Raw genomic sequence first — 18,334 nt, forward strand, 5'->3', positions numbered from 1 at the left:
CATCCCCTCCCTTGGCAGTTCACCTTGTGGTCAACTAAGCATTTAATGGACCACTGTTGTATACTCTTACTGCAGTGGTTCTCAACCTTCCTAATGCCGCAACCCTTTAATACAGTTCCTCATATTTTGCCTACCCCCAACCATAACACTGTTTCCATTGCTACTTCATAATTGTAATTTTGCTGCTGTTGTAAAAGGTCTTACAAATATATGATATGCAGAGTAGCTGATATGTGAACCCTGTGAAAAGGTCGTTTTACCCCCAAAGGGGTTGAGGGTTTACACATTTGGCCCACAGGTTGAGAACCATTGTCTCAGTGTTAAGTTTTTCTTTGGCTTATGTCTTATTTTTACATATTTGTGTCCTCACCTCTATCTTGTATACAGCAGAATCCATACATGTACTCAACCCTCCAGTGAAGGGAAACTATGTTCAGAGCATCCATTCTCTGTTATAAAGTTATTCTCACAGTGACAGCCTTCAATACCTACAAAGCACCTGATACCGTAAGACAGAGAGCTGAGTGTGCACTGTATGTTGTCCCCTTTCCTCCCAAGAGCAGTGTAGGTAACTGACTTTCCTATGGTCACAATGCTGTTTTCTTACAGATTCCTGGCCTTAAAAATTCTGATCCCTTGAGTTGGGACAATACAATTTCAGATGTTTTTAAGATGTTAGAGCTCTTATTCTCTTGGACTATTACTCTGACTTTCTCACTGTCATTAACATTATCCTGGTTTCAGTCAGAAATCTCAATAAACCCAGACTCTGCGGTTTTACAGGACATGGAAGCATGCACTTATGACCAATCACATTGAGCACAACATCTATGTGATATCGCCTGGCACTCTTCATAATTAAAATGGTCTATATTTGGTCTTATGACTTTATAGCAATGATTTTTTTCTCATCTTCAGGAGATAATATAAAGGGAAAAGATCAATTAATATAGAAGTAAATTTTTAGATTACTACCTAGAAATGACCTAACATTTGGGAAAGGCTTGTAGGGGTAGTAAATAGCTGTTGGAAATTATAAATAGGCCAGATGTGACGACCAAAAAAAATGTGTAAAAAATAAAGTAAAATACAAAGATGTTCTATTTTTGGCAAAGTACAAGCTATGAAGGAATTAGAACTGTAAGTGGTATGTGCTTTAAGGTAAAGGTGTTCTCTGTAAGTATTTATCTTATATATATGTTTCTGCTTTCATAAGCATTATTGATCAATTCCAAAGGAATGATTATAGTGTCTAAGAAGTGGACATGGAAAGAGTAGAAGATAGTAGGGGGCAGTAGGAGAAGTCAGGTGACAGAAAGTGAGAGATCTGAGTTACAGCTTTGGCCTCATGGTGTTCTAGAGTTTGGTCTAACTGCTAAAGTGCTCCTGGTAACTTCTCATGAGCTCACCAACCACAGAAAGTCAACCAACTATATGCCCCAGTTGTTTTTTTTTGTTTTCCACATATTCATCTACTGAGATAGTGTCCTTTTTCAAAACCACAGATGTTTGACTTACTTATTTCAATGTGTTTGTTTTTATTCTGTTTTGAATTTTGGGACAGTCTCAGTATGTAGCCCAGGCTGCCCACAACTTGTCATCCTCCTGCATCAGCCTCCTGGATGCTGGCATTATAGATACACAATATCATGTCCAGATTGCTTGGCAATTTTTCAATCTTAATATATAGGAATTTTATATTTATTTTTGCTACTTTTCTCATCAGTTTCAGCTCAGTATTTCAACTCTTTAAATTTTCTTGAGCCCAGCAATAAGCCCATCTTACTCAGATTATCTCCACATTGTGTTAAGTTGTGATAATCATCATAAAATAGTTAATTTGGGGGTTGGGGATTTAGCTCAGTGGTAGAGCGCTTACCTAGGAAGCACAAGGCCCTGGGTTCGGTCCTCAGCTCCAAAAAAAAAAAAAATAGTTAATTTGATGCTATTACAGACCAAGCATTACTCTACATGCTGTACTTTTTATTCTCACAACAGGCCTACAAATGGTTATGATTGCATCATTCCTGCCAAAAAACCAGTAGTTTAGCAAGTATCAGGAAAAGAAGCAATCCTAGGCTGGATGCCAAACCCTGTTCTCCCAGCCTCTACCCGGTGTCATGGCTGAATGTCTGTTCTAGTCTTCACAATGGTACTGCCATCATCACCCTCACCACACCTAATAATTCTGGTAGTAAAAGACCAATTTGTGAACAGAGCTCCAGACCACTCACTGGCAAGTCCTTCCTCAGTAAACACCATTGATTCATACTCATGCATAGCATGACTCATATAAAATTGTCCATTCACTTTAAAAGACCATCATCTACCTAAATCATACCACTTTAGTCACAAAAGTATAATAAAATGCCCGTAATATTCTTTATCTGTTAACATCTGCATTTCTTGTCAATTTTATTTTCTTTTTAAGACAAGTCCTCAGGCTGGAGAGATAGTTCAGTGCGTAAAGTGCTTGACTACATATTCTTGTGGACCTGAGATCAATCCTCAGTATCAAGGGAAAGCCAGGCATGGCTCTGTATGCCTCTGTAGCTCCAATAGTAACGTGAGGCAGGTGTATCCCAGGGACTTGCTGCCCAGGGAGGTTAGTGGAGAACAGTGAGCTCCAGCTTTAGTGAGAAATTCTTGTCTCTGAAAATGGGACAAAAGGGACTGAAGAAGACATACGATGTCAGCCTCTGGTCTCTACATGCACACACAAGGGCAATGAGTGCTCTACGTTATACTGAACATGATCTAAATGTAGAACACATACATCTCCAATACCCCATGGGTCTCTCGATTTCTAGGGGACTATTCTAATCTCAGTTCCAGGAATACCAAGAAACTGATACTCCTACTTCAGATTACAAATGTTAAATATATGTGTACTTTGCTTTATGATATATGTGGCGATTTTCATATAGACCCTCAAAGGAGAATTATTTTAGTGTCTGTTTTCACTTTTAAATTTTTCAAAATATTTGTATAAAACTCTTCATCACTGAATTCCTAACCATCCCTTCAGCTTTGTTTTCCCATACAAACAGTTTATTATTTGTTGAATGGCTGTATTTGGTGGTAGTTTTATATTACTACCTCACCAATGACATGGACACCGTGACCTTGCTATAATCGTAACAGCCTAGACCCCTCTCCACTCTGACCTACTTGTTAGCATCACCTAGGGACCTATTAATCACTCTACAAATATCCAAGGAAGCAAATGAATCGAGCAACGCTATAATATCATTTCTTGCATTCTTATTTTATTATTTGTAAGTGAGTGTAAACATCACCTTGCTCAGATCAACGATGGGTGATTGCATGTGCTCCTAAGGAAATGTTATGACCTTCATTCTTTTTCAGGAAATCTGCAATTCCATAGTCCAAGACATGCACACCCTAACTGACTGAAATTGATATCTTGACCCATATGGCCCTATAATTTCCCACTAAGAAAACAAAATAAGATAGTCCTCAAAACCTAAATTTTGAATTCAGAGGCACTTTAATACCAACCTTAAAATTTTTGTATGTCAGATAGACAAAACTGAGCAAGTTGTAGAAACTCTTTAAGCCTTGATCCTGTGTTAATTGGTTTTCTGTTATTGGGACAAAATGTTTAAAATATTCAGTTTAGGAGCTGGAGCGGTGACTCAGCAATTAAGAACTTCCAGAGGACTCGGGTTCGATTCCCAGCACACAGTGGCATCCACAACTGTCAGTAACACCCGTTCCAAGGACTCTGACACCTTACATTCCTGCAGGCAAATACCAATGCACATCAAATAAAAATAAATAACTTGTTTTAAAAGATCAACATAAAAGAAATAAAGGCTTATTTGGGGTGGCAGTTCCTTGTCCCTGTGCTCTAGGCCTGTGGTGACACAGCGTATCATGTCAGAAATGTGCAATGGAGGAGGCATTTTGCCTCGTAGTGGCCAGAGAGCAAAGAATTATTCAGGGAAGAGGTAGAGTCTTATCTTTTTCAAGAGCATACAGTCAAGGACTTAAATTCTTTCCATGTGACCCCATATCCTAGTTTCCACTGTCTCCTGGCAGTGCTGGAGGCTGGGAGCCATGCCTGTAATATACGGACGGTCTGCTAAATGGTTACGTAAGGCACACATAGTAAATGTGAAGGATGGTGGTGGTGGAGGCCTGTGCTGGTGGGGATGATAATGCTGGTGGGGACGATGCTGTTGTATGAGGGTGGCCGTAAGGACACACTGAACTGTCGCTCCTGGGAACAAAGACCGCGCTGAACTCATCTTGAGCATCCTCAGCATCTACCCGAGGGCCTGATACAAGATACTAACAAATATCCCCTAAATTGATGATTGGTGACTACTACCAAGTACACGATACTAATACTGAATGAAATAGGAAAAAAGTGGGGGAGGGTAGACGGGCAAAAATCCATGACGGTAAAAATACAAGCTTTACAGGAAAGCAAATCTAGATTGGGATTCTTGTTTTACTGCTTGGTTAACTGTATTATCCTGGACAGTGCTCTTCTGTAAATTGTGACTCTCCCTGCCTATCCCCCAGGCTAAGGGGAAGGGGCAGTGAAACCCCTCATGGGAGGCATGCATTGGCTCGCCTGGCACACAGCAGGTGTTCAGCGAACACAAAGATTGGTCCATGGCATGAGTGCTGTCTTTTGCCTGTGCAAGTCCATGTGTACATTCTGGTGGCATATGCTTCAGGCAAGAAGCTTGAGCTGCTGAATCTGAGAGCAGCTGAGCAGAAATGATGCAGAAGCCTGGCCCTGAGCTCTGTAACACCACTTGACCATCTCTTCCAAAGGCAGGAGTGTGGGTTTTCAATCTGAGCACTTGATTGGTGGAATGCTCTCGTGGGAAACAGGAAGCTAACGCCTCTCTCTTTTAACCACCTGCTGCACAGACTGTCATGCAAATACCTCCTCTTGCTTCATGCAGAGCTTGTGTAAGCCCCTGTGACTGTGTTATTTGCTTAGATTTTCTTCTGTGGTGAAGTAACTGAATCAAGTATGTTTGTCTATAAACCAGCCAAATATTTCCTCTTAAATACTTGTGCTCTGAGTTGAACACACAGCTACTGTGTAATCACTTTCTTAGTGAGAGTCACCCCACCCCCAATCCTTTAGGGAACTTTAGTTCAGTGTATTTGTGCCTTTTACATAAGCTGTAAATAAGTGGAAGTCTTTCATCTCACACAGGTTCCTCCAGGGGGCCCAGTCCTCTAACTATGGGGGCCCAGGACACCCTCCCGGTTGCAGCAGCGTTCACAGAAACTGTCAATGCCTACTTCAAAGGAGCAGATCCAAGCAAGTAAGCCTGGGATGAGGTCTATTGTCTTCTTGAAGCCCTGCTGTGTCTCATGTGGGGGTAGGGTGGGGTGGAGGACACTGTCAACATGCTGACCCTACCTTCTGAAAAAGAGTTCTATGGATCAGATCCATAAATCAAAAGATTCCATGAAATTATATTGCATATCCTTTTTTCAAAGAAAGTCTCACTATGTAGCTGGCTGGTCTAGAGATGGCTACGTAGATCAGACTGCCTTTGAACTCATAAGAGATTTGTCTACCTCTACTTCCCATGTTCTGGTGTTAAAGACATGAACCACTGTTATATGTGTGTTTCTTCACAGAGAGATATATGGCTCTTAACACTCTGTACCAAAGGGAATCCTGACTCCAAACTGTTGACAAGAATCATTAATCGACCCGGTACACCAAACCCTTGCACCAGACTACTGTCAAGTCAAGTGTATCATTAGTTTAATTCTAGGCCTGAATCCCATCAATAAACAAAAGGAAACCTAAGCAATCGATGAATGGCTCTTAGTCCTTTCTTTACTCACAAGAACGGGACTTTAAAAGAAGAAAAACTTACAGTCTAGGAGAAGAGGAGTGTGAAGCAATAGACATGCTCACAAGTGGCGTTACTAATTTTATTAAGCAGTGAGCAATCGGAGCAACACATTTAAGCGGGAATTCCCATTGCAAAGCATGGATCTGCTTTCCGCTTCTGAAACGTCGTTTCAAACCATCATGACAATATAATTCTAGAAAGACAATATAATTAGTAATCCAGACCCAGGGCATCTTACCCAGTCACAAGACCTTGTATTCTTCCTTGGTGCCATGGCTTTTTCAACAATAACTAGGTCTTATTCTAGATCTATAATAATACAAAAATACAAACCCTTCAAGACTGGGGTTGATCCGGAGAGGTGGGACATGAGAGAAAGAGAGGAAATGGGGGAGAAAGGAGAGGGGCTGGCATAGGGCACATAAACACTGTCAGCTTAAGCTGATAAACACTTACTACATACATGTTAGTCCCTGTAGACTCTGTTAGAAGGAGGAGTTTGTCCAACTGCCTATTATGAGAGTTGGAAGAACCCCTCACCAATGACTAACTGTTGCCTTGAACTGAACACTGGGGCTGATAAAAACTAAGAAACAGAAGCATATTTATTTTTAAAGAATTAATAAAATGTGGAGAGAATGATGTGTACTCTAGTGAAAATCCTGGGGAATCGCACAGCAAGCCCTCTCCTCCTCTTCTCACTGGCTTCCAGTCATTCAGTCACTGATGTATTTAGAGAGGTAACCAGTGCTCTCAGCTTCCACTGTGGCCCCTCTGAGATCCATCTCCATATAGCACACCACTTCCATGCTCCAAACTCTCATCTGTTCCCAGGGAAAACATTTCCCAGGGATCTCTGAGGTCCTGGGTGCTCTGTGCTCTGTTGATGAAGAGCCACCAGTCACACCCCGTTGCCCCCTCCCTGATCTAATCTGAATTATTCTCTCCTTGCTTGTCTATATACCTCCCTCTTCTCTCCACTTAGGCCACATTAGCCTATAGCTGTTTGTACTCTATGCCTCATTCTGTTTCCCACTCAGTCTCTCTCTGCTTCACTGAAGTTTTCTCCCACGTACATGAGCAGTTTGACCCCTCACTCAATTTTCAACAAATTTATCAAACAGAATTTCTCATCCAGCCAATAAACAGCAGTCCCCCTCCCCCTTCACCCTCCCTAACACCTCTTCCATCCCTCCCTCCCTTCCCCTGTCCCTTCCACACCCCTAACACCTCACATACATTTTTTCCCAGTTGTCCCTTGTCTGTCTCTCCCTGTCCACTGGAATGGAAGCTCCAACAGGTGGATTTTGACCCCTTTCTCCATTGCTGTATCTTCAGCATCAAAACAAGGCTGGGGGTGCTCAAGTTGTAGTTCTTAAATGACTCAAGCTGACTCCCTCATCTAAGTTCTGCAGATGCATCTAAGTTTCACCACTGTACCAGGCAGGAGGCGATAGGTGAAGACGCCTAGGATGGAAAATAAGACTTACGTGTGAAATAATCTAGAGTCTGGTGAAGAAGGAGTGTAAATATGGTTCAGTGGAAGACAAGACCTCAATTATTTTGAGTACACAATTAAAAAAAGAAAACCTGTCCTTATGTCCGACCTAGAAAAGTGTTAAGTGAGAAGGCTGAAAGATGAGGATGGTAAGGAAGGTTTCAGAAAGGATCTTTTGAACTGAGTGTTGTAACAGGTGAAAGATTTTTCAGAGTGGATGCGCCCAAGTGGGTTGATTAATTGAGCAGCTCAGGTACGCGCACACAGAACACGCTCAGGAGGAAGCGGTGTGCTCTGCGTCAACAGTGCAGTGCAGTTGCAGGGAAACATATGGTTCTCATGCTCTCCCCATACTTGAGACTCTTACAGCTCCTCCCTAGAACTGATTGTAGATCCAGTAGCCGAGCTAGAGAATTAATTGCTTCCTGTGGCAGGAGTGGAAGGAAGAGTAGATTTTTAAGTCACATGCCACTTGGCTTGGAAATTCCTTCATTTTTTTATAGGTGCTTCATGGCTTCAGGCTTCATTCAAAATTCATTTCTTCTTCCGTTCTGCATTATTTTAAATTTTCACAATTCAGATTCACATAGCTCATTGATGCTCACATCAAACGCTCATGGAACAGTCATTAAGGTAAAAAATCTTTTCCTAAAGGGATAAAAGTGCATCGCGAAATGGAATTTAGTAATCTATGATTACAAAAATCTTAAATATTCATTTAGTGAGTGGAGAATAGTAAGGCAAAGCAAGATCCATATATTGTCTCCTCAGCACCCTCTACGACAAAGCTTTATCTGATGTAGGCAAAGAAAAACAGTGGTTTTTAATTCTAATTCTCCCAAAGTAGGTAGTAGAGGATGCATTGGAATTGAGCTTGTAAATTGATTTTATGCTGAAGTTGCTGCTATGATTCTATTCAGGTTGGAAATACAAAGGACCCATTCCTGAAAGAACTTTGAAAAAGAACAAAGCCAGGGGCTGAGGAGATCTCAGCAGTTAAGAGCATTTGTTGCTCTTATAGAGGACTCAATTTATGTTCAGATTACCCACACAGTAACTCAAAACCACTCATCACTCCAGTTCTAGTGGACCCAGTGACCTCTTCTGCCCTCAGAGGGCACCAGACACACACACACACACATACACACACACACACACACACACACACACACACATACACACACACATACACACACACACACATACACATGCATAGTGATACTGAAAGATCCCCGAAGGGAGACCTTTACTCAAGTCTCAGGAAATCTCGGACCCCAGACACAGAGAGACCATTTTGGATGTAATACACAAAGGCGAGGTTTATTACGGAGATCTCCGGGCCGACAGGTATCCCATGCAGGAGACAGAGGCGTCGACCCCGAGTGTCTGGGAGAATGGCTTTTTAAAGGAAGACGTCACAAGCTCCAGGAGATGAGGGCTTGTCAAAAGGAAATACCAAAAATGTCACAAGGGGAAACTCTCAAAGTCACAGGATTGTTCTTAAGACTCTAGGGTTTAAATGAGGGGAAAGGTCAAGCATTCTCCTGAGAACAGATTTTGATTGTCCTTTAGGGTAAATGTTTGTCAGAGTTGATGAGGCATCTGCATATGAAACACATGGTCGCTGGTTTCCCCTGAATACTCTCTGCAGGACACAAGGGCTGGAGGGCACAATGGGGGCTTGAACAAACATCACAGGGGCAGAACAAAACCCGTTACTCTTTTACTCAGTTCGGTGATAAGCGGGAGGGTCAGTGACTCTGAACCAGTTCTCCTGCATTTTTAACAATCTGTCTTCCTGAGTCAGATCCTGTTGCTGAGTTTTGAGCCAATTTAAAACTATCTTTCAATACGTGCAGGCAAAATACTCATACACATAAGAAAATAAAATAAATGTTAAAAATATATTTTTTAAAGAACAAAGTTGGAGACAAATACAATGTGATTTCAAGACTATCATCAAGCTGTAGTAAAGAAGACAATGAAAACTGTCTCCACGGGACAGGACAAAGGACCCAGAAACAGGATCCTAGCTAGATAACAACTCTAAACACAATTTCCAGGGTACTTTGGGAGAGAAAGGATAGACTTTCCCCAACAAATGGAAGAGTGGGTGTGCAGGGAGAAGGGGAAAGAAGGAAAAAAGAAGGAAATAAAGGAAGAACAGAAACCAGCCGAGCTATGTCTCACACATAAAAATATTTACTAAATGTTTTATAAAGATAAATGGCAAAGTAAATGATAGAAATTAGAGGAAAGTACAGGGGATACTCTTTTGATCTTAGGTTTAGCAAAGACTTCTGAGATAAAACATAAAAGAATTCCTGAATTATTTCCATTCTTAAGAAGGACATGTAAGTTAAAACCTCGTTTGCTCTTCCAAGTGTTTTCAGGTAAAAGGAAACCAGATCCCCAGACCTGAGCAAAGCCTTCAAAGCTGACACCTGATGAAGGACACCCTCCTGGAGTATCTGAAAGAAAATAACTTAGAATTCAGTAAGAGAAAAAAAAACTGACTTGAAGACTTGGCAGGCAATCTGGGAAGACCATCTTTAATGAGCTAAGGACACATTAGCACATGAAAAGGATCTGAGGGGACCAGCAAGGTGGCACAGCAGGAAAGACACCTTTGCTAAACCTGAACATCCCCCAGAAAACTGTGTGGTGAAAGGGCAGAGCCAACTCCTGCAAGTTGACCTCTGACCTCCATAGATGCTTCACAGCTTGAGGGTTCACGCTCACACACACTCACACATGCATTAATAGTAACTGATAATTAAATCTTTAAAATAATCTCAAGATTCTTAGCCTTTCTTTAAAGTTAAGTTACAATGAGACCTCACTACTCACCAAGTACTTGAAAGGAAGATACACAATGCTGGTTAGTATGTGGGAATTCTGAGATTCACACACAGCTTCATTTTCCATTTTAGAAAAACACTTGGGGAGAAAAGAAGGGAAAGAGGGAAGGAAGGAGAGAAAGAAAGAAGACAGAGAGAGGAGGCAGGGCAAAGAAAGAAACAAAGGCAGTTGGGCTGTTACATTAAAAGGTAAAGTTACACCCAACACAAGCCCCCCTGATCCCTCATACATAGCAAGAAAAACTAGAGCCACGCCCACACAAAGACCTCCATATACTTTGACCACACCTGTGTGACAGATGAAAGCTGGAATGAACTCTAATATTCTTCAATGGGTGAATGGATTTATCCTTTTTAAAAATATGATATATCCACTCACCAAGAGAAAAAATTAATTACTGATGCACAGAACTGCGTGGACAGCTATGAAGCGAAGTCCTCTAGGGAACAAGTCTGATCCCACCTCCAAGCACATGTCTGTTAGATGACATTCTAGAGAGTGCAGAGCGATACTGAGTGGTAAAAACACATAGAAAGTTCCTGAGGTTGGGGAGTGTAAAGCCGGACAGAGGGATTACAGACAGGCAGGAAGAAGTGTTGGGGACAATGGAAACCTGGGGTTTGGGCGTGTGTTGATTTTATAACATAGAAACGCATGAAATTCTACACAATAAGTCGTATCATCCTTATACCTCCATGAATCCTTTAAAAATGGTTCCTTCCATAATTTCATCTACCTGTGCTTTAATTTCTGTGACTAACTTTAACTGTGACAAACTAGGCAAGCTAAGGAATGAAGAACTAATAGAGTAGGTCTTTACCCCGGCATGCCTAAAGGACTCTGATCACACTACCTAATGAGCTAAAGTATTTCCCAGTGAGCCGTGATAACATGTAATGTAACATCTCCACATACACAAAAATCACAACACCGAAAGACTCCATTGTGAGGCTGACTGACAATTTTGGGCTGGTCCTCCACAACCTGAACATTTAACAAAAATAACCAGCCTCTTTTGGGCGACTGATGGCTTAACTGACAAAAGCTCTTACCCACGAGGTTGACGATCTGAGTCCATCCCTAGAACCCTCGTGGTGGAAGGAGAAAATACACTCCCCCAAGTTGTCCTCTGACTGCCACAGGTGTGTGTGCCTGCTCCTACACACGATAAATACGACTTTAGGCCATGTTTTCCTCTTTGCTTATGACATTTTAGCAGAGGGGTATATGTTACTCCTCAAAACAGATTGTCAAATCCCCTAAAGATAAGTTCAAACGTCCAGTTCTTGAAGTAGCCACCACTTTTAGAAACAAACTATATGTTTTCTAACAACTAAGGCTCTTTTTAAAAAAAAAAACAACCCAGCACTCGAGTTCTCAGGCAAGCTGGAAACGACTTGGCAAAGCATAGTTGTAACTTTGTCTTTAACTCTGGGGGTGTTTTAGGTTGTCAATCAAACCATTTCCGTCTGCACCACACCTTGCATCCCAGCATCCTGACCCTGTTTCTGCTCCTCCCTCCCATGTGTTTGGTGTTTCAGATGCATTGTTAAGATCACAGGAGAAATGGTGTTGTCCTTCCCTGCCGGTATCACCAGACACTTTGCCAACAACCCATCCCCAGCCGCTCTGACTTTTCGGGTGATAAATTCCAGCCGGTTAGAGCACGTCCTGCCGAACCCCCAACTTCTCTGCTGGTAAATATGATTCTGTGTACAGTCTTAAAGAGACGATTGTCTTGGCACCCTGTGAGTAGATAAGGTGTGCTCCCTGTGTGAACACTGTGGTTGCTTCTCTATAGTACAGACATGCAGATAGATTGACACCTAGACACCCTGGTACGTGCTAGCTGTCAAGTTTTCTGTGTGATGCTGTGCGAATGTATAGCTGTATATGCATTTGTGTTTTAGTGGCCGACTTCAAACAGGGTAAAGAGGCATTTTTAAAAGCTTCATATTGCTGACAATCTATACACACCTCTTTACTAACTAACAGTTGATAAGGGTAGTAGGTGAGAGACCCAGTAACTGGAAAACTTCTTGTACAAACACCTTTTTAGGTGACAATAGTATTGGAACTGTGGGATCTTCTTCCGTGCGAGTTTGGAAACCTTTCCTGTGAAACACACAACTTTACTACGGTGGTCGTCTTTTGGCATGCGTCACACCAGGGAAGGCCGTGTGGACTTGTTCCTGTAAATGCACACTTTTTCATTTCAAGCCTGAATCGCTGCCTTCATTATGGGCTTCTGCACATGTGCTGGTTTGTGGTGGGTGTGACAACCGTCACTCTTGACAGCTTCCTGCCCATCATTAAGTGTGGCTACTCTAGTAAAGTCTCTCTCCAAAGTGCCCGCACTCTGCCTTTACAGCCTCATTCCTTGGACTAGTGCCAACATCACGTCCCTGAGTTATAGCGATCACACTGGCTTCCTTCCTTGACTCTGGTCTGACCCAGTTCATTTTCACAGCCAGTGAACTTTATGAGCTCATTGCTTTTTGCTGTTTGCTCATAGCTGATGAGTGGCTTCATGTGGCCCATCGCCCAGAACCTCAGCTTGTCCCCATTGCCTCTGAGCATCTACCCAAATCCACGTACCCGTTCTCCTCATTAGTCCCTACGTATCAAAGACAAATGGAGTCAGGTCTCACACCAGGGCTTGGGGTGCTTATTCGCCCATCTTCTAATACTACCTTCCTATGGCCCCACTTCCTCTCAGCTCCTCCGCCTCCCCTGATCATCTCCTGCCCTCTCCAGCCCCAATGACTATCCCAAAGTAATTATGTCCCCCTGCCATTCTCCTGGATAATCCCCATTCTTTCCATTAAAAGTCACCTGTCCGCTGGTTTGTTCATTCACCATCCTGTCCCCATGATCCAATCTAGAGGGCATGGGACCATCCTTCATCCTGGGTGAAGAAGCAGCTGCAGGATAGACCAGGCAAACGGTGGTTGAACAGGCCGCTGAGCCCCAGCTGCCAGGGGTACTAAGCTTTTTAGAGGCCCAAGACTGCACTCTGCTTTCCTACTACTGTGATTACCGCCATTAAACTCCAAGACCATCTTGTTTATGAAGCGAGCTTTTGTAAATTAGACTAGTTCACAACCTGTGGGTTCTCCACCCTTTGGGTGTCAAACAACCCTCTCACAGGGGTCCCCTAAGACCATCAGAAAACACAGATATTTACATTATGATTCCTAACAGTAGCCAAGTTACAGTTATGAAGTAACAATAAAAATAATTTTATGATTGGGGATCACAACAACATGAGAAACTGTATTAAAGGTCACAGCATTCGGTAGGTTCAGAACAACCAGTTTAGATGAACTTGGATGAAATCAAGCATGCTGGCAGAGGATGATCTTAGTGATGTTAACTATATCCTTCTTGGTTAGGCCAAATCTTCACTTTTTTCATTTAAGGTAAGGACTTACTGAGTACACCAGGCTGGCCTCTAACTTGAGATCCTCTTGCCTCAGTCTACTCAATGCCAGGATTCCAAGTGTGCACTACTTTTAACTGGTTAGTTTCTGAAAACCTCTAGCTAAGCCAGTCCAAAGGAAAATAAATTTGCTCTCCCTTGATTGCACTGAATGATAAGTTTAGGTAGAAATAAGATGGGCTGGAGAGATGGCTCAGTGGTTAAGAGCACTGACTGCTCTTCCTAGAGGCCCTGAGTTCAAATCCCAGCAACCACATGGTGGCTCCCAACCATCTGTAATGGGATCTGATGCCTTCTTCTGGTGTGTCTAAAGAAAGTGACAGTGTATTCATATAAATAAATAAATCTTCTTTTAAAAATGTAAGATAATGTAGGCAGAGCTGTTAAGTATGGATGAGGAACTAGCTGGTTGTCAGTCTGCTGAGTCAATAGACAGGGCCTCACAGGAGTGCTTGAGGCACAGTGGTGCCTCCCTGTGAGAACCAGGTGGCTTATGGGACACCACGCCAAACTGCGCCGTGCCAGAACCACACTGGAGATGCTGTCCTGTGCATACTGTCAACGTTGGATGCAGAAACTGGAGATGCTCTGCTGAGATGCTTCTTGTGAAGGTGAAGGTGCCGATGAGATGCTGCTCAATGGTTGATTTTCTTCCCATCTTACAGTGATAATACGCAAAATGATGCCAATACCAAGGAATTCTGGGTAAACATGCCAAATCTGATGACTCACCTAAAGAAAGTCTCGGAACAAAAACCCCAGGCTACATACTATAATGTGGACATGCTTAAATATCAGGTAAGCCTATATGTATGGTCAGGGTTAGAGTGTTTCACATGACAAACTTACATTCTAAAATACCTAATATTGCATAAAGTGTCATTTCTTTTACTATTATTCAAATGCTGTGGTTCTAAAAACCTGAAGCCTTAAAGAACTATGCAGGGACTGGTGAGGAGAATATTAATTATAGCCAGACGTACAAAGTGAGGTGTTTTGTTTTGCCTATTATAGAAACATGACCCAAAAATTAATTTGAAAGTACACACTTATGATTATAGGTTATCACCTATAATAGTTCAGAGGTTAAGCTAAGCTAAGGAAAGCGCTTATTGCTCTTGCAAAGGACAGGGCTTCTGTTCCAACTTCCTAGTGGTCCATAACCCCAGTTCCTGAGGATCCAAGACCATCTTCTGGTCTCTGCTGATGCCTACAAGCATGTGGTGCACATAAACTCACACATGTGTGCATGCACGCACACACACACACATAATAAATCTATTTTTAAAATGTTATAGATATTGATAAGTTAGCTCAGCATAATCATGGTTAGAGCACAAGCATTCTAATACTTGTAATTTTAAATGATCAAGGATATCTAACCTAGATTTTTTTCCTAGGATAATAGTTCTAATCATGTATTAGTTCTAATGAAACGTATGCTGAGAAATAATGCAAAGATGGAGGAACCCCTCGCCAAAGGACTGTTGTGTGCTGAGGGAGTGGGGAGAGGTGAATTCTACACTTCACACCAGGAATTCAAACTGATTTCACTGTCCTAAGGCAATCTTTCATTATTCAAACCTGGCCTTCTCTCGTTCTGACTCCCTCACTGTCGGCTCTAACTAGACTGCATAGACTGTAGTCTTTCCAGACAGAGGACCTGGGTTCAGGTCTTCTGATCTCATGGAATCTCAAGGAAACAGATCTAAAAGGAATGGTGGCAATGCCCAGCATGCTCTGCCTCCCTGGTTTGTCATGAAGGGCAAACATGACGTGCATGTTGACAGTTAACAAGTGTGAAGGACTCGCTTCCTTGCTGTATGCTAGACATGGTGCTGTTCCTCCTTGGGTCTTCCTGACAGCCTACGAGCTATGTTGTTTTTATAATTCCCATTTGGCAGATGAGAAAATAATCGAGGCTGAGCCAATTTAGTGACGCGTCCAAGATCAGCCAGGTTGCTGAGCGGCAGACCAGAATTCACACCCAAGACTGTCCAGTCTTGTGGCTGCAGCTTCTAACCAACATGCTGGCCCACCTTCCTAAGTACAGAAAATGCACTTGTGGACTCTAACTGTTGTAGGGATTTCCACAGATGGCATTATACATCTAATCGTCACAGTTACCTCAAGGACCCAACACTCCCACCTGTATCCCGCCTGTCACCTGCACTCCCTTTTCCCTGGGATCCCGTTTCTGAATACCAGGAACATTAGTGTGACATTTGGATTTGTAAGCCCAGTCCAGTGTGAGCCAAGCGCAGTCTCTGGTGCTAGATTAACAGTTGAGACTTACATGTTCTCTCTCCTGTCCTTTGGCAAGGTGTCTGCCCAGGGCATTCAGTCCACACCTCTGAACTTGGCGGTGAACTGGCGGTGTGAACCTGGGAGCACTGACCTGCGCATAGACTATAAGTACAACACGGATGCCATGACCACCGCGGTGGCCCTTAACAACGTGCAGTTCCTGGTCCCCATAGACGGAGGAGTGACCAAGCTTCAGGCTGTGCTTCCTCCAGCAGTCTGGTAAAAAGCGTCACATCCCCCTCCCCCTGCTCTGTTCTCCAAAAGAAGCCCGCTGAAGGGACTGTACACTTTCTAGCTCCAGGCTTTACTGTGTGAGGAGATCTCAGAAGCCAGTGCGAGGACTTGGGTAGAAACAAAAAACTACCACAGATCAGTAGAGCAGAAAAAGGCTTTAATCAGGGAAATCTGATGTTTAGCTTTCTGTGCAAGCACTAAACAGAGGCTTTCCTCTGGATCTCAGCTGAAAGTGAGTGTTCCCGGTGCACTGTAGAATGCCCTGCACAGGGCCTAGGGAAGGAGAGGAGTTGGCTGCTAGGAAAATCAAGTTGGTTTGGCTCCTAACAGTTTGATTCCCATGATCAGAAAACACTACTGGCCTAACTCCTTCTCAACACACACACACCCAGGAGCCCAGGCTGGACCCTGTGTTTGAAGACTCTTTCCATTCCAGTTGCTGGTTAGGGAAATAGCACACAGGTTCACCTCTTCAACCTCCCAAGCTTCAGCATCCCTTGCAGCTAGGACCTTAACCGCAGGGGTGTCTGGGGAATGCAGTGTTCCACTGAACCGCCAAACCGTAGAAAGGCTAGCAGCTGGTGGGAATCAGATAGGACTAGAAAATGCTGAATGCTAGACTCTGGAATGGGGGATGAAGAGAGCTTCACTTTTTTTTCCACAAGTACCAGCACCAATGTAGAATAGCTCTTTAAAACTAATGCGGGACCTGGAGAGATGGCTCAGAGGTTAAGAGCACTGACTGCCCTTCAGAGGTTCTGAGTTCAATCCCAACAACCACATAATGGGTCACAAGCATCTGTAATGGGATCTGATGCCCTCTTCTGTCGTGCAGGCATACATGCAAACACAGCATTCATACACATTCATAAATAAATGTTTTAGAAAATAAAACAAGGCAAATGTGAGCCAGCACTAGCCAGAACTGTCAGTGCAAGTTACCTGAACCTCACAATTAGCAAATGCTTCTCATCTATTTTCTGGGTAGATTCTAAGGACTGTATTACCCTCTATTTTTCTGGCATTGCTCTGGCTCCATAGAATAAGGAAAAGGAAGAATGTTTATGCATGTAGGGTTACAAGTAAAGTTAGGCAGTGCTAAATGTTTTGAGCCCATTTTAATTTAGCACTCTCTGGAAATGTGGCACCTGTTGAACAAATTCTTTGTGTATGAAAAAGCCCTTTCTTTTATCTTTAGGAATGCTGAACAACAGAGAATACTATGGAAGATTCCTGACATCTCCCAGAAGTCAGAAAATGGAGGTAATGTAATCACAGGCTTAAATCTGATGTAACTCACAGGTATTGGCCAACTGTGAACCCAAAACCGGGTAGCCCTAGAAGGAAGCAGAATGTTTCCTTATACTTTCTTTACTCACTAACATCTATCAAAGCAAGTGGCACCTTCCTCTCTCCTTTCCCGCCAAGTCCTCAACTCCCAAAGACGACAACATGTGTCTGTCCTGTGTCATGTCCCACATACATGTCTTTTCTTTTTCCCCCTAATGTTAATCACGGGCTGGAAAGGATTTAGCTATCCTTGCAGCATGCTGCAAATTTCAAAGGACCATTCTGCTGACGTACTCCCACCAGTTGCTCACAGTGCTTAAGGATGCTTTACTCGCCATCATTTTGCAAAGGAAGACCACGCTGCTTCCTAGGCCGCCCAGTTTTGCCCAGCTCACCTAAGCGCAGTTTCAAAGTTAAGTGCAGAATGCTGCCGGCTGCTGTCTTGCAGTAATGCTCTTCTTTTAAAGGCGTAGGTTCTTTACTGGCGAGATTTCAATTATCCGAAGGCCCCAGCAAACCTTCCCCATTGGTTGTTCAGTTCACGAGTGAAGGAAGCACTCTTTCTGGCTGTGACATTGAGCTCGTTGGAGCAGGCTACCGGTTTTCACTCATTAAGAAGAGGTTTGCTGCAGGTAAGTGGATAGCTAACCCTCCTCGAACAGGACCTGGCTGTGACCTCTCTCCTAATATTCAGCCTCCTCACAGCTTCTATCCCCACAGCCCATTAGAAAGCAAACTGACCACTGAATCGCGTACGGGTGAACTGGTCATGCCAGTGTGAAGGCTCTGGTTGCTTGTGCCAGGTCTGTTTCTTGTGTTGGACTGAGTCATTGTGCC

The 18,334-nt window shown here is 43.0% G+C and overlaps 1 protein-coding gene across 50 annotated transcripts in view; it reads left to right on the forward strand.

Moving 5' to 3' along the window:
• The window catches only part of Sgip1 (SH3GL interacting endocytic adaptor 1), a 197,938-nt gene that overhangs the window by 171,069 nt on the left and 8,535 nt on the right, over nt 1-18,334 (forward strand). For 38 of the 50 annotated variants that reach the window (XM_087549069.1, XM_087549073.1, XM_087549078.1 and 35 more), the window contains 6 exon segments: nt 5,207-5,318; nt 11,766-11,921; nt 14,332-14,464; nt 15,990-16,192; nt 17,406-17,470; nt 17,965-18,129. In XM_087549069.1, coding sequence (XP_087405195.1) covers nt 5,207-5,318; nt 11,766-11,921; nt 14,332-14,464; nt 15,990-16,192; nt 17,406-17,470; nt 17,965-18,129 — 834 coding nt within the window. 50 annotated transcript variants of the gene reach the window in all.

The sequence above is a fragment of the Rattus norvegicus genome, chromosome 5, assembly GCF_021556685.1.
Source record: "Rattus norvegicus strain SHRSP/BbbUtx chromosome 5, alternate assembly SHRSP_T2T, whole genome shotgun sequence".
Classification (NCBI taxonomy): Eukaryota; Metazoa; Chordata; class Mammalia; order Rodentia; family Muridae; genus Rattus; species Rattus norvegicus.